Consider the following 15779-nt stretch of genomic DNA (forward strand, 5'->3'; position numbering starts at 1 on the left):
GCCTACGGGAGGTTTTTAGAAGCAGGAGGCAGAACAAGAGATGCAGAAAACCCTAAGAACTGGCACAAAGGCCAGGTAGTAACTTGCATGGTTGTACCCCAGCCTTTCCCATGCTGTTCCCAGTAGTTTCCAGAGCACATAACAAAACCAGCGTTACTTTTGGCCAACCTGAGCTCCTGTTTTAATTCTGATGTCAGGTTGTCTGACCCTACAGTGCTGAGTGAGACCTCCCTGTGCAGTTTGTAAGGAATGTTTTATCTGCATTCATTAAAAAACAATCTGATCTTTGTTCCATTGCATTTTCCATCCAAAACCCACATTCCCAGGAATACAAAACTGCCAAAGCTTCTTTGGTCCACAGTTTTCTGTGTGAAATAAATTGGTTTCTTCTTCGGGTGTTTTCCTTTCACCTACAATAAAATGTGTTTTATTGTATCTGACTGCATTAATTGATGCCTTGGTTATGCACAGTGCACAGGTCACATAATCAATATATTTTACCATTTAAAACCAGTAGGATTTGTGATCAATTCAGAGTCTGCCTCCTAATCTCAGGTATTCAGAGTATGTTTGTTTGTTTGTTCTGTTTCTCCCTGTGGCTGATGTGAATAACAATAATGCTGGTAATATAAGATTTTAAACGTTCCTAGCACTCTAGGATTAATCCTCCTTCCTTAGGATATAGTCAGGCAATGCTCTCCTTGAGTAAAATGATAAAGCTTTTATGATTTCAGCTGCCATCTCCTTCTCACCCCACTGCAATAACCAGTGGGCAGTGCATATTTAAAAGGAAAGTGAAGCTGGTCACTGATGGTGAGAAGTCACACACTGCTTTGGAGGCAGAAGCAAAACCCTGACGTGCTTCAGAGGAAGAAGGAACAGCCAGAGGTGCCAGAACAGTCATGCAGACACTGGAGCCACCGGAGGTTGCAAAGACACAACCTCGTTATGAGATGAGGCTCTCCCAAAGCTTCTTATCCTGTTGTGTTGAGCTTAGCAACAAGTCTGTCCCAATCACAATGTGTGGTGTGTGACCTGCTCCTCGGGCCAACCAGGAACGCGTGTGGCAGAGAGGGCTGGCATGATCCACGTCTTCTGGATCCTGCCTCTCTTTAAGGAGGGGAGACAATGGGAAGGACTCAGGTGTGTAAAGGAGGTGGTCGTGTGATTGTGGATTTGCTCTATTGTTCACAATTAGACTGACTTGCTGTTCTGCAGATGCACAGTAAAGCAAGTGGGGCTCAGGTAGAAACTCTTCTTGGAAGCAGAAAGATGCTCTCCTACATCCCTCTGCTACTCCTCAGCTGGGATTCATTCCCCAGCCTCAGTATATACTTCAAAATATCCACAGATGTGCATTTTCGAGAATTCCCTGTCTTATCCCCCTTTCTGAGTTTGCCTTCCAAGTGCACTCCCGCTGACAAATTTTATCGGAAGAACTGTTATATTTTAGGCTAATTCCAGACTTCCTAATATTCAGCCTGAACATACCAGCACCTGCACGCGGAGGAAGGTGATGGGCACATGTGGAAAGAGGAGAGAGGAGCTCTATAGACCTCGTGTCCCGTTCACACACCTTGACTGGCCAGCACAGTTCTCCGCCCCAAGCACGGACCAGCACCGCGTCCCACCACGGGGAAAACGAGGGAGCTGCCCTGTCCGTGGGGACAGGACTTGCTCCCGCCTCCCAGGGGAGGGCCGGAGGCCGGGACCGGAGCATCCCAGCGCGCCTGCGGGGGCCCGGGGGGCGCATCCCGGCGGCAGCAGCAGCAGCCCCCGCCCCGCCAGCCCGCCCAGCCTGCGGGACGGCAGCGCCGCCGGAGCGTTGCCCTTTTAAGCTGTGGCCCCACTCGCCTCCACCCCGACTCCCGGAGGGACTCCGGCAGCCGACAGCGACCGACCGACCGACCGAGCGACCGAGCGACGTCCGTGGCCGCCTCGCTGCCGGAGCGGGCAGCCCAGAGCCCCAGGGCGGCGGCGGGGCCGCGGCCACCGGGCTGCCCCTGCCCTGCCCCCGCCGCTCGGGGACCATGGGATGCTGCACCGGCCGCTGCACCCTCATCTTCCTCTGCACTTTGCAGCTGGTAAGTGGAGGAGCTCGGGGTTCGGGGGGACGCGGCGGAGAACGGGGGGGTTCGGTTCCCCGGGACGGAGCCGGGAACAAAAGCCCCCCCTTGCAGCGTCTGGGTGCTGCCCCAGGCAGGGCTCCGCTCCCTCCGCAACTTGGGCTCGGAGGAGGGATGTCGAGGTGCGCTCTGGGGACGCTTTGCCGCGCCGGGGTGATTTACTGATGCCTAAAACTCATTAAAAAAAAAAAAAAAGAAGAAGAAGAAAATAAAAAGTAGTTTTCAATTAATAAGTTTGTGCTTATGAAATGCAACTGAAAAAAAAAAAAAAGAAATCGCTCTGTGAGAGGAGTCCTGGCTGTTCGGTGGCGATGTTGCAAACCAAACCAAACTTCATACGTGCTAAAACCCACCGGTACCTTCAGCCTCTTTCATGTCCAGCTGCAAGAAAAGGTCCACCCGTGTCCCCCCCTGCACGCCTGCATCTCAGCCTGCTGGGGTTTGTGCGGGCTTGGAAGGAATTATTTCAAACTCCCCCAGGAATAAGTACTTGGATAAAATGTGCTTATTAGTAGACATATATTTATGTAGGAATAAACTTCCCAATGTGCGGAGGGTGTGGACCCTGGTGGGCATGGGTCGGTCCCTGGTGGGCACGGGTTCCTGCTCCTCATGGCATGTGCACAGATGATAAACAAAGGTCTGGTTGTTCCCTGAGTGTCTGCTCATCCAGCCTGGATCTGGAGGGTCCCCTTCTTGTCAATAGCTAATGGGCTCCAGGGCTCCTCCAGCCTTAAAAAGGAAATGACAGCAGCTAGGTATTTAATTTCATTTGCTTCTCCCGAATTTGCTATATTTTGGAGCATTAGCAGCGTGCAGGAAAGGGCAGACTTCCTGTGAAGTTCTGTTGAATAGTTTGCTGGTGCCAAGGGGTGAGTCTGGTTAAAACTCTTTGTTTTGGAGTTGAGTGTTGTGACAGGGCAGTGTTTTCTTCTCATGGACGGCACTGGGCTGAAGGTGGGAGAGGAAAACTGGGAACCTGCTAGTTTTGAAATGATAACCATCAGCCTCAAATGGAAGGGGGAGAGGGTGGGAATGCGCCCCGGTGAACTCTGACTGGCACAATCAGAAGATGCGGGTGGAAGATTTGACTCGTAGTTAAACAAAATGCAGAATGGAAGTGGTGGGGTTTTCTTGCACAGAGTGTCTTGCCTGGCATATTTATGAGCGAGCTGAATGGCTGGGGAGTGTGTTTAGTCTCCTGGATTATTTCTTTTGATTTTTCACCCGTGATCCTGGAGGGAAGAAGCTGTACCCTGTATTACATTAGAAATTGGCATCTCAACACTCACTGTCTCTTAAACCCATCACTATGTCATCCTGCTTTAAGGCACACACTCACACACTGGGGCAAAAAAAAAAAAAAAAAAAAAAAGAAAAAGAATGAGAAAGAGAAAAAGCCAGGAGCTGCTGGTGCTGTTCTGATTTCTGACAAGCGTGGGAGTTTTCTTGTATCCAAGATACAGGGACAAAGAACCCCCAGCATTTTATTTTCCTTAAGACCCTCCTCCTCGAAGAAAAGAATCAGTTAGGCTCATTCTTAAGCAAGTTTGGATGCCTCAGCCCTAGCAATTTCCCATGGCACTTGCTGGGTGAACTGGTAGAGCTGGAAAAATGTGAACTATGGTGAGGGAATTTCGGGAGCTTCGCTCTGGTGGGGGTGAGGTCAGAAGATCCTGGCCAGTTCCCAGCAAGAGCTTGGGTGAGGGCGAGATCCAGCACGGTGCTTTTTTTATTGACTTTATTATTTTATTAAGCAAAGTTTGTCTGTAAATCATCACATCACTCCCACATCCGTGCAGCCGAGTGACGTGCAGGACTCGCTGCTGCTCAGGGTGGGCTCTGCTGAGACAAAACACTGAAGCGATCAGGCCAAGATCATCAATAAATTATCATGACGTGAACTTCCTTTGTTCCTCTCGTGTCTCTGCTCGGCTTCATTTGATACTTTGAACCCTTCACAGTCTTCCCTGTTGGTTGCCAAGCTCCATGTCTCCCACTACTGAAGTTCCAGAGCTGAAATCCTGTCTCTTCTGTGGATGTTTTGCCTCTGACTTAAATGGGGAGAGGATTTTTGTGCTGGGATCTCCCATTTCAGTTCTGCAGCCCACCCCTGAGTTCCATTGCATGTTCTCCTGTCAGTTCCTCAGAGCTTCACTGGGACTTTTTATAATTGTTTAATGGAAGCCTGGAAAAAACCCTCCAAAAGCTCAAATTAGAGATTTGAGTTGCAATTCTTCATAGAAATGGCTTTATTATTAGGTGCAAGCAGTTGAGCGAGTGTGTGGGGAAGTGTTTGCACACTGCAGTCTAAATGTTTTCCTGGGGAAAAAAAAAAAAAGGGCAGAAAACAAACATATTCATCATTGCAGTGTGTGTTCCCAAAGAAAAAGTTTGTGATCCAGCCGGAGAGCAGAACAACGTGTGAATTCAAGGAGCTGCTACACAATGCGAATACCAACGAGATCCTCAGCCCCCCACGGGCCGAGCTTCGTGGCGCAGAGACGAGGAGAGCGTTCGCATCTGTCTGAGGAAAATCAGGGCTGACTCCCCAGCGGTTTGCTAATCAAGGGGGGAGGGAAGGCTGCAGTTTGAATGAATGATTTGCCGTGTTCCAGTTTTAGATTATTGTTTCCTTCAGGCGCCCACGTTCGGCTCGTGCTTTGGCAATCGGTCCTGCAGGGATGCTGCAAGAAGGTTCTGGCTCTCCTTCCCTCTGGTCCTGGTGTGCATTGCTGTCCCTAATCCTTCCCTTTTTCCCCAATCCACCCCTACCTCGAGGAGAAGTTTGGGTGAAAGTTGACCCAGGTGAGGGCCACCCTGCAACCTGGCTTATCCTTAGCTGTGGGTGACATGGAGTCAGCAAGGTGATGGGGTGTTTTCCCAGTCTGTGAATCCCAAGGGGGTTGTCACCTCCCCATTCTCACTTTGCTTGAACACCTCTGCCATCCAGGTTCTGGTGTTACCTACAGCAGATCACCAGCCCTTTTTCATTCCTCCCAGGCTTTGGGCAGATGTGTATCAAGAGCAAAGCTTAAAGGAGCTCTAGGCCTCCCCAGGAAAAATCCTGACTCTGTCAGGGAGGCTTTGTAGCGAGTTAAGAAATATCCCTTGTAGAAATTAGGGTTGAAAAAGGTTTGCCAAGGACAGGATTTCCGAACCTGTGTGATATGAGAGACTGTCGCACCCAGCAGGACTGTGGACTGGGTGGGTCGTGGTGAGAAACCACAAACCAGAGCTGGGTCTCAGGCAGGGAGGTATTAAATAATCATTGATTTGCTTCTTTTCTCTCTGGCAGCGTGAGATTGCACCCAAACGGTGTATTTTCTGGAGCAGTAAGTGATTGTGCACCGGAGGCACTATGTGAATTTATTTCCACTGAGCATGGAAAAATTCCCTCCCTCCCCGTGCCCTGTCCCAATAAATCAAACAACTGTAGTTTCTTTACATTCTGTCCGTGGATTGAGAGCTCAGATGCCAAGCAAAGCCTGGAGACAATTTTACAGATACATTATAAATCCCCCTAGAATAACAGCTTCTAATGGAAAAAGTGACTAATACTTCAAATGAGCACAGAACAAGGCGCCCTGGGACAGGGCTGCACACTGAGACTAACCAAAAGTAACTATATACCTTTATTTATTTATTTTCTCGTGCTCTCTTTCTGCCTCACTCCTTTCTCAGTGATTCCTTTTTAATCTCTTACAGAAGGGGGTGACCAGTTCTGGAAGCTATTTGAAACCAGCACAAATCCTTCTCTCACTGCTCTCTTGTGGTTAAAGCGATCGTGTTGGTTTGATCGAGACATGAAGAGATGCAGAGCACAGGGAGGGTGAGGGCAGAAGGCAGGATGTGGGCAAACAAAAAAGTGTAAGGTGGAATAGGTGGACTAGTTAAAATAGGCAGAATAGAGGGACATTTTACAAGGGCATGTAGCGGTAGGACAAGAGGGAATGGCTGTAATTTGAAAGAGAGTGGGTTTAGACTGGATACTGGTAAGAAATTCTTCCCTGTGAGGGTGGTGAGGCCCTGGCATAGGTTTGCCTAGAGAAGCTGTAGGCTGCTCCATCCCTGGAAGTGTTCAAGGCCAGGTTGGACAGAGCTGGAGCAGCCTGGCCTAGTGGAAGTTGTCCCTGCCCGTGGCAGGGGGGTTGGAACAAGAGCTTTAAGGTCCCTTCCAACTCCAACTGTTCTGTGGTTCTGTGCCTCGATCGATCAGCACACCTGGGCTGCAAGAGGGAGGGTGGCAGAGCATCTTCCTGCCCAGGGTAAGGGGCAAGCAGGATTGTGGTGTCTGGGGGCTGTAGGGATGACTTGCTTGGCTTTCTCCTTTACCCCAGGGATGTTTTGAACCGGAGGCTGGGTGAGGAGAGCAGGACCCATCTCTGCCCTCCTCCGCAGCTGCCTCTGGAGCTGGGGCAGAGTCTGCCTCTCCTGAGGGAGCTGTGAGCCCGCACAGCTGCGCTCTGGCTGAGCACAAAGCCTTGGAGGGAAGAGCAGGTGCAAGGGGAAGCGCAGCATCCCTTTGCTCATCACGCTGCTCAAGACCCCTCCAAAATTACCTTGTGCTCTCCCCAGCTGTTTTATCTTCTCCATGGGTTGTGCTTAAATTATAATCCCTCTAGGGAAGGGGCTATCTTTTGTGGATGCGCACAGCACCCAGCGCTGTGATGGCTCAAACCTTTCCTGAAGTCCTTGAACAATACTCCAGGCTAAATAACAACGTAAGTCTGAAGACTACGTTTGACAGATGCTGTCTTCTCCGTGTCTGTTCCAGACAAAGGAAAATTAAAGCTGTGCCAATAATAGGGCTCGTCAGCATTTTCCACTGAAGCTGACTTTCAGTAGAAACCTGGGGATTTGACTAAATGAATATTTTCATGAGAAGTATCTGCTTTCCATAGACAATCCTGAGTTTTTTTTCTCCCAAGTTTTGGCCAGAATATTTTGGCGAAAAATCAAAAATGTGCTGGCAAATGTTTCGCTGTGCTGGCAAACATTTTTAATTTTAGAGCAGTGGAGATTTTCTTACAAAAAAGATGAATTTTTGCATGAGATTTTTCTTTTTTTTTTTTTCTTTTTTCCACCTTTCTCCTGAGCAGCTGGAGTCAGTACAGTGCAGCACAAGGGAGGAGCAGCTTGGGGGTCTGTGTTTCAGACGTGTTTCCACTGTGCCCAGTTGCAGATCCCCCGGCTGCCCACATCCGCCCTTCCCATCACGGTGGTGGAGATTGCAGATGACTCACAGGAACTGTCCTCCAACCAAACCCATTCAGACCAGGAATGAAATTTGGCCAAAGCCAAGCCAAAAAAACAACTGAGGGCAGGGTGGTGTTGAAGTCTCTCCTTGGAGAAGCGGGGCTTTATTTCAGCTGACACAGGCTGTTTGTTGACCACTCTCTGATTTCTCCCGGCCACTCTCTGCTCCTTTGCCTTCCTCTTTTTCCTCTCTCCCAGCTCCAGGGCCCTACAAGAAGAGAAGGAGCTGGTTTTCCCCAAGGGGGACCCTCTCCCCCTGGCTGGTGTGGGGTTAAGGGAGCTGACGTTGCTCCATTGTGTGCTAATAATATATGAAAACTGGGATCATTTTGGCTGGGGTGCAAAATGGAGGTTTTCCAAGAATCTGCGCCAGGGGCCCGAAAGTATGAACTCTTGGAGAACAAACTCGATAACAAAGGCCAGATTGTGATCGCTTTTCCTCCAGGAAAACCCTGGACTAGCCCATTGCTTTTTGAGCACTTAAGAAAATCCGTATGGTCTAACGAGCAGCAAGTGCCCCAGCTGTAGCTTTCCCTTTCCCATTAACAAAACATGGGGTCTGAGCTCAGTAGAACTGGACTTTTCTTTCTTATTAAAAAAAAAAAAAAAAACAGCACCAAAACCCACAGATAATTTGTGTTTTATTGTCCTTCTGCTTCTCCTGGGCTGCAGGAGATGTGATGAGCACACCCAACTGCACGGGTTGTGTCTCTGTGTTTAAGTTTTGTGTAAAGAGGGTTTTTCAACCAAGTGAAAACTTTTGTCTCAAAAGAAGTATATTCTTCTTCCTCTCCCTATGTCCAGAACAGGAGGAGGGGAAAAATTACATTTCTGGACAAAAAAAAAAAAAAAAAAAAAAAAAAAAAAAAAAAAAAAAAAAAAAAAAAAAAAAAAAAAAAAAAAAAAAAAAAAAAAAAAAAAAAAAAAAAAAAAAAAAAAAGGAAAATACTCTGGCATTTGGCAATATTTGCTGAAAATTATGGGGGTGTTTATTGTGCCAAACCCCAAATATTTTGAACTTTCACACAATCTTGAAAACACCTCTGGAAAAAAATTGAGAAGTCTCCCTAAAAAGAAGTTGGTTTGTTGTTGTTTTTTCCTTTGGAGTTCTGCACTCTGGACATTCTCATCTTCCAAATATCCCTGACATCCTGATGTCTCCCCTAAGCCCAGCTCATGGTGGGGCTTAAGGGGGAAAGTCCTGAAAGAGAAAGCACAGGTTTGGGTGTTGCTGCAGAGTGGTACTGTGTTGTGGTGACTCATCTGCTCCCAGGCCAGTGGTTTTGGGTATTTTTGTTGTAGAAGGAAACTCAGTGAATAAACGCCCTGTGGAAATGTGAATCTGAGAGATTTCATAATCGTTCCAGAGTCATAATATTACCTTAAAGTTCATGAGATTTCAGAATAACAATAAACAACTTCTGCTTCGCTTGTTTATGGATGTGTCATAATGTGCTAATACTAGGGATGGCAAAAGTAAGGATTAATAGTAGTAAAAAGTAGGGAATCATTAGTAGTAGAGCAGTAATAGGAAAGTAGGTAGTAATAGTAGGGAGGGGAAAAACTGAAATAATTGAAATATCTGGCAGAAATCTCTGAGGTGGCATTTCAGCAGAAGTGCTGCTTCTCACCAGCAGGTTGGAACTGTGTCTCACAATGAACACAGAAAAGTCAGTGTTGGTGTTGCTCTGGCTCCTTCTGGCTTAGCCGAGCCCCCATCTGAGAGTCCTTGAGAAGAACAGAAGTTTTATTTAGCTCTGAGGCTTCACAGACTAGAGAAGAGCGAGCAGCAGCTTTCTGCTGGGGCAAGATCAATATCTCCTCCCTTGACTTTGCTGTAGCTCATTAACATCAACTGCCTTTTTCCAAGGGATGCTTTTTGGTCTATTTTCCACAAGGACTTAATTGCCATTTTTTTGGTGTCTGTGGCTGATTCTCAGCACAGCTGCTTCTGTGTCAGGACGTTAGACACAAATATGTTGTTTATCAGGGAAACGCACGTCCCAGATTTCCTCTCAAAGGTGAGGATTCTTGGAAATTAGGAACACAGCTTTCCTGATCCCCCTTCCCCCGTCGTCCTGCGTGTTGTTTGGGCGAATCTAGGTTTAGTAATTGAGATGTCAGATTCCCTGACACCTCTCAGCTGAAAGGATGATGGTGTGGAAGCGGTGACCTCCGCTGCCATCTGCCTGGGCTTAATGAAAATATACTGTGGGAATCGAGGCAACAGCTTGTCTTCATCACCTGCTTGAGGGAGGCAGACATCAGGAGCTGCTGTCCCTGAGCCAGCTTCCTTTGCCACCTTTCAGCACTGGCCAGCCCTGCAGGCAGGTTCCCACCTGCTCCCCGGGCTCTCTCAGGCCAGCAAAATACTGCCTTGCTTCCCTATTTTTTTTCTTCTTGCTCCAGTTTTTTCCTCCAATGCTAAAAACTCAAGAAAAAGCAGGATCACCGTCACATTTTTTTCTGCACCAATGGAGCAAGCACTCAGATGTCCACCCAGGCTCTGATTTTCAGAAGTGTGGGAGCACAGATTGCCCTCCCCGTTTCAGCTTCGGACCATCTCCCTGCACAGCGATGGGTCACGGTCAGTGTGTGTGTGGGACCAGCCTTCATGCCCTTTCTACACTTGGGGACAGCCCCTCACACAGACTTGCTCCCCATTGTGCTGCCCTCAGAGTACACAAGAACACAGCTGAGGGTCCCACTGATGAGATCCCTGGAGATGGAATGCCTGGAGCATCCTCAACCCGGCTCGCTCCACCCCACACCCCCCTGGAGCTGCCCATGGGTTCGGTCTCCAGGTCTAGGGGGACAATGCTCTGTGACACAATCTGTTCCCTCAGCACAGTTCTCCAAGTCTCTTTCCACGTAATTGTGCCATCCCTGAGTGACCTGGGACATGGCTGACCTGAGCTCAGAATGGTACAGGACAGACTCTGCCCTCCATGAGTGAGCACTGGGGCAGTCAGACACACCTGGTCAAAGATATCAAAGAGCAAGAACCGAACATGACTGAGGACAGTTGGGTTTCACTTCTCCTGAAGTCCTAAATGCACTTAATAAGAAATGAATCTAGGTGCTCAGATGAATACACAAAGCAAATGTACAAAGCCTGGGAAGATGTCTCCTGTGACACATCTCTGGAGAACAGGGACCTGTGGTGACCCTGACAACAGCCTTGGACCCATTAAAGCAGTTGGTGCTGATTTATGTTTTCCAAGAGCTGTTCTCTGCAGATAGTTCATCTGTGAGCACCGTTTCATCTGAACAAGGAAGGTGAGGTAGAGGACACTAAAGAAGGGGATGGAGCATTTTAGTATCCACATACAACTTATAAAATATTGAGTGTAGCCTTGCATGGAGCGCAGTGTGTGGTGTGCTCATCCATCATGGATAAACAGCCTCACCACAATTAACAGTTTGTCACTGTCTCCCTTCAGCTCCACCTGAAAATTACCTCTGTATTAACCAGAGCTCAATCTCAGTGCCAGCATGGTTGACCTACCTGGAGATCAGGAGGAATCTAAATCCCTGCCTTACTCAGGTTTGTTCATATTTAGGAGGTTTGGACGTTATTCTGCAGTACTACAAGAGCACTTCCCTGCACTTTACAAATGACTCCTTTATGCTGGGAGTATATTGGGTTCTACTCTAAGGTCTACAAGCTAAACTTCTCCCCTGCATGAAGCTCAGCAGATGGATGGGGTTTTTGTGGAGGGAATGTGGCAGGGTCTTTGCTTAATGTTGCTGCTATGGTCCCGATACTCGGGAGCGCCCAACTCTGTGCTTTGGGAGTTGGGAGCATCCTCTCCTCTTTTCAGAGCTGCTGGACCCTTGATAGTCCACTAAGAGTAAAACAGTCCACTTTGGTGGAAGCACGACATCCAAAGGACCTGCTCCAAGGATCAAGGCATACTCAGTGGCACTTAAAAAAGACTTTTCTGCTTCCCTGAGAAGGAATTACTGAGTGAAGCTGGATGGAGGAAAAACTCCTCTTGGACCAAAGACCCACCTCAACAGCACAAGAAAGATCTGGCCTGGCCTGGCTGGCTTGGACCTTCATTTAGGGACCTTGAAAGAGGCACAGACCACAGATAGGGGCTTCCCAGCTCACAGGTTTGCAAAGATAAGGTCCGGGCCCAGGAACTGACTAACCTCGTGGAGAACAACCAAGACCTGAGTCCTGAATCTTGGGCAGACTCCCAGAAACTCCCCAGAACCCAAAAAACCTTTGAGGTTCTGGGCCAAACACCTCCTGTTTTTGCAGCACAAAACAACTTCTCCCAGAGCAATTCCCTGGAGGGTGGTTTGAAGACTGGGCATTTAGATAACTTGCATGAATATCAGAACTGTTGGTTGCTTTGCCAAATCAGACCCAGTTCCTAATTCCCCATGGCTACTGGTAATCCATCAGCAGCAGGTTTTCGTGTGGGAGATGGGAATGGGCTCTGACAGGCATCTGGCATCCCTGGCTCCAGAGACAACACACTTTCTGTGATATCACTGTGGGAAAGGCAGTACACCTGCTTATATTGTATATGTACAGAATTAGGGGAGAAATCTGATTATCCTAATTACTCAGAAATGCTAAATATGTGCAGAATACCGTTTGCCTAATTAGCCTGGGAGATTGCTGGCTGTTCAGCAGGGAGTAGAGCGGGTGTTGGGAGAAATGTGATGGGAGTTCACAGGCTGTTATGTGCCCTTTGCTGTCTGAGCATGTGGAGAGAGAGGAGTGAGCACGAGCGACTGGAGATGTGATTGCCAGCCTTAAAACGAAGTAAAAAGCTGGGAAAGGGCAAATTTTTTTTTTCAAATGTCTGACACTTTTCTAAGATTCTGGGTCTTCAGGTTTCCCATCTCATTATTTTGAGCTGAGACATCCAAGGGAAGGAGGGGTCTGCCTCTCTGCCTGCAGCTGGTGGGAGCCCCTGCATGGCACCTCCTCAGAGGGATCTGTTCTTTCCCTTATCCTGCCTTGTGCTGACACAGGCAGAGTCTCAAATGCTCTTGAAGCATGAGGAGACCATGATGTAGTTGGTTCTGTGATTGCTGCTGCTTCATTTTCATTTAATAGGCTTGTTTGCACCACAGAAGAGGTCTTCTGACCCAAAATCTGACCTGCTTTTCCCAGAGGTACAGAAGAAGTCAGGCAGATGCTGAGTACATCTCAAGGTTTTCATCCCCAGATGTCTAGATCCAGAGAACCAGGCTGGTTCTTTGAGCTCCACACTGGACAGAGATCCACCAAGAAAACCATGACTGTTTGGGAGGGCTGCAGGGAGGTTGGGACAGCAGTTGTGCACAGCTCAGCGTGTCCTTGGGTCTTACAGTGTACACAGCTCTGCCATCCCACCAGAGCCAAAACCCGGGTCTTCTGGATAGAATCAGTGCCCAAAGTGCATATTAATCCATTGCTCCTTTTAGCTGGGCTTCCTCATGTCTTTAAATAACCCTGCTTAGCTTTTATTCCTGACCTAGCCAGAAATCAGTGTCTACCTCCAGCTCTTCTGGAAGGGTTTAACCTTCCTGCTCCTGAGAGCTCAGGATCAGTCCTGCTGTCACTTCAACACAGCATTAGCTGGGCAGTTAGCTGGGAGAAGCTACAAAGCATTTGGGCTTCCAGGGCTGCCACTGAAACAGCTCGAAGCTGAGTTGTGTGACAGTGTGAAAGAATAGATAGGGTGATATAAAAACTCTGCCGTGGCTTCAGACAATAAAGACTGTGTCTCCCTTCTGATGAATAATGGCTCTTTGTTTTATTCCTTAGATGGCAGGGCAGTTAGAACTGCTGAGAACTATCCCGGTGCTAAATATATGGCTGTGTAATAAAGGCTCTGCAATCTATGAACTGGGACTGAATGGATACTTGAGTGAATCATTTAAAGTGCGATGAATTTCTGACGCAGCTCATGGTGACAGGAGGTGGAGGGGCAGTAAACTCCTTTGCAGATCACTCAGCCAAAGGATGTTTTCCTTGCATGAGATGTATCCCAGGTTTCGTGGCTGCCAAGTTCTCCTCATGGAGGCTCCCTTGGCCGTGCAAAGTTCCTCACTCACAGTTTTGGACAGTAACCTGCAAACAAGTTTCAATCTGCATTTCAGATGGAGCTCCCGGGTTTGGTGGTGAGACACTGTGCATTTTGTCTAGCAGAAATCCTGGAAACTCAACCCTGGCAGACTCAAAAGAATGGAGCAGTAGAGCCCTTGCTCAGCTGTAACCCAGGCTGAGAGCTCAGTGGGGTTTTGCTGGACCCCATCAGAAATAGGGATGGAGCCTGCTATAATGAGGAGAAAAGTGCTGCTTCTTCCTGCTCCAGTGTCACCATGCTGGTGGAAGAGGTGATGCACAGATATTGTGATCACTGCCTGGAGTCACCTCAGAGTCTTGCCAGACCAAACTTCCTTGAAATTACTTAATGCAGCGGCAAGGATTTGAATTCCATAATGTGGATTAGCACTTTTCTATTTTAGCTAATCCTTGCAGTCAGACCTGCAAGCAAGAAGATCAAAAGACTTGGAAAAAGAAATGGTCAGAAAGTCTGGAGTAGGAACAAACCAAAGATGTCAGCGTTCCAGGGATAAGGAATCATCTCACACCTCAAGGGGTGACAGCAGCAGGGAGGCAGGGTGATGTGTGGATGAAGCTTTGGTGTCACAACTAATAGAGGACAAGTTTTTGTCCCCTTCCATGGCTGGAGGAGGAGGTGCAAGAGTCTGTGAGAACCCCGTGGGTGAGCTGCTGCCTGTGGGTCGGGGTTCAGCCCCTGCAGGATCACCAAACTCTTGCCTTGCGGAGACACAACCGCTAAAGATTTGCTGCAAGTGAACTTTGTTCTCCAGAGCTGCTGAAGTGGCATCTATTGACCAGCCTCTATTTTAAAAGGGGGGGGAAGGAAAAAGAGAAATTCAGCTTTGCTGTTGAATAAACCATGAGCCATTGAGGAGCTGCGAGCCAGCAGGGGAGGGGCAGGGGCAGCGCAGAAATGAGGGGACACAAATGTCATGCGAAAAATGAAGCGCAGGAGGGGCCTGGCCATTGTGTGACACTCCTGGAAACTTACTTAGGGAGCTGGTTGGTGGGAAGCCAAAAGATGTATACAATGAAAGAGAGACACTCGACTGGACTGAAAATGCAAACAAATTGGGTAGCACAACAGAGGAGATAAATTATGCTCATAAAATAAACAATGGCTGAGCGACACTGGATAAATAGTTACATATAATAACACCACTGTTTGTCCCAGCCACCCTAATTGGGAGGCTGGGCAGCATCCGACGAAAACTCTGCGTTGCACATTTTCCCCTTCTAATGAGGAAGATTTTCCCTCCCCCCCTGGAAGCTTCCCCCCCAGTCCCATTTAGCAGCAGACTGAAAGGCCTGGTTTCATTCCACTTTCCCACAGCAAACTCATCCTGGCAGGAACTGCATTAAGGAGGACAAGTAGAAAATGATAATAAATTGAGGACTTGCTCTTATTTCACCTTGTGACAAATCTATCCAGTGGGTGACTCAGGGAGGGTGATAAGAGCGTGGACTGGGCTGCCGCTTTCCTTTTGGTGCTTGGTCATGTGGAAAATAAACCCATTCTAGCCCTCACTCAAAAGGGCTTTCCTTTAAAAATAATGCTTTTTAAAAGGCACTGAATCCTTACTTACCCTGTTGGAAAGCCAGCAGCTCGCCTCCATCAGAGTGAACGTCACGGGTCTCATTTCATCATCCACTTGGACTGAAGAGCAAAAACAAAGGTTTTTGCACCACAAGTGAGATGGTCAATGCCATCAGTACAAATGGGAGAACTTGCTAAGCCTTAGCATTTGTTTAGCACGATTCTGTATTGCTGATAGACCCCTGGTGAGAATCTTTGGTTTCACTGAACTCCTCTCAGGTAGAGCAGAAGACTCAGCAGTGCAGGGGATGGTGACACCGAGGAAACCACAGGCTTAGTGACTTCCCCACAGCCACTGTCACACCGTGAGTCTGACTCTGCACCCCAGAGCCCTGATTTCCAGCACCCAGACTGGTTTGTAGCAGAGTTGTGCTCTTACCTTTCAAGGACTACCCAGAGCAGGTTGCAGTTCCCAATCTACTCTGTGACCCCGTGAGAGAGAGGCTGATCTTCAGCATCAAGTTGTGTCTCAACTTTTTGCCACCTCCGTCCTCAGATATTTTCTCGATTAATCCGATCGAGCACTTTGTGTGTCTCTGTTTTCTTGCTTTTATTGACTTAAGAGAAACAGAGCTGGATCTCTGCTCTCCAGCCTGCATTGCTTGTGGGGAGGTTAGAGCTGAGGAAGAAGCTCAGGAGGTGGTCAACCTTCCTCACGGAGCTCTGCAAGCTGGGGCTGTGCCAGGGGTGCTGGTGACTCCTGAGATGGGGGTGACAGCTC

The 15779-nt window shown here is 48.2% G+C and overlaps 1 protein-coding gene across 3 annotated transcripts in view; it reads left to right on the forward strand.

Annotated features, from left to right (window-relative positions):
• Positions 1-1793: 1793 nt before the first annotated feature.
• Positions 1794-15779, forward strand: part of NKAIN4 (sodium/potassium transporting ATPase interacting 4) — a 52014-nt gene continuing 38028 nt past the window's right edge. For 2 of the 3 annotated variants that reach the window (XR_003570996.1, XM_027881605.1), the window contains exon 1: positions 1794-2084. Coding sequence is in view for 2 of the 3 variants with exons in the window: in XM_027881605.1 (XP_027737406.1) it covers positions 2031-2084 (54 nt within the window). In the remaining variant the exon portion in view is untranslated. The remainder of the gene's footprint in view (positions 2085-15779) is intronic. The other variant, XM_027881604.1, reaches the window with a different exon arrangement.

Source organism: Empidonax traillii, unplaced genomic scaffold (assembly GCF_003031625.1).
Source record: "Empidonax traillii isolate 1590-97213 ecotype Southwest subspecies unplaced genomic scaffold, ASM303162v1 scaffold91:size2966241, whole genome shotgun sequence".
In the NCBI taxonomy this organism is placed as follows: domain Eukaryota; kingdom Metazoa; phylum Chordata; class Aves; order Passeriformes; family Tyrannidae; genus Empidonax; species Empidonax traillii.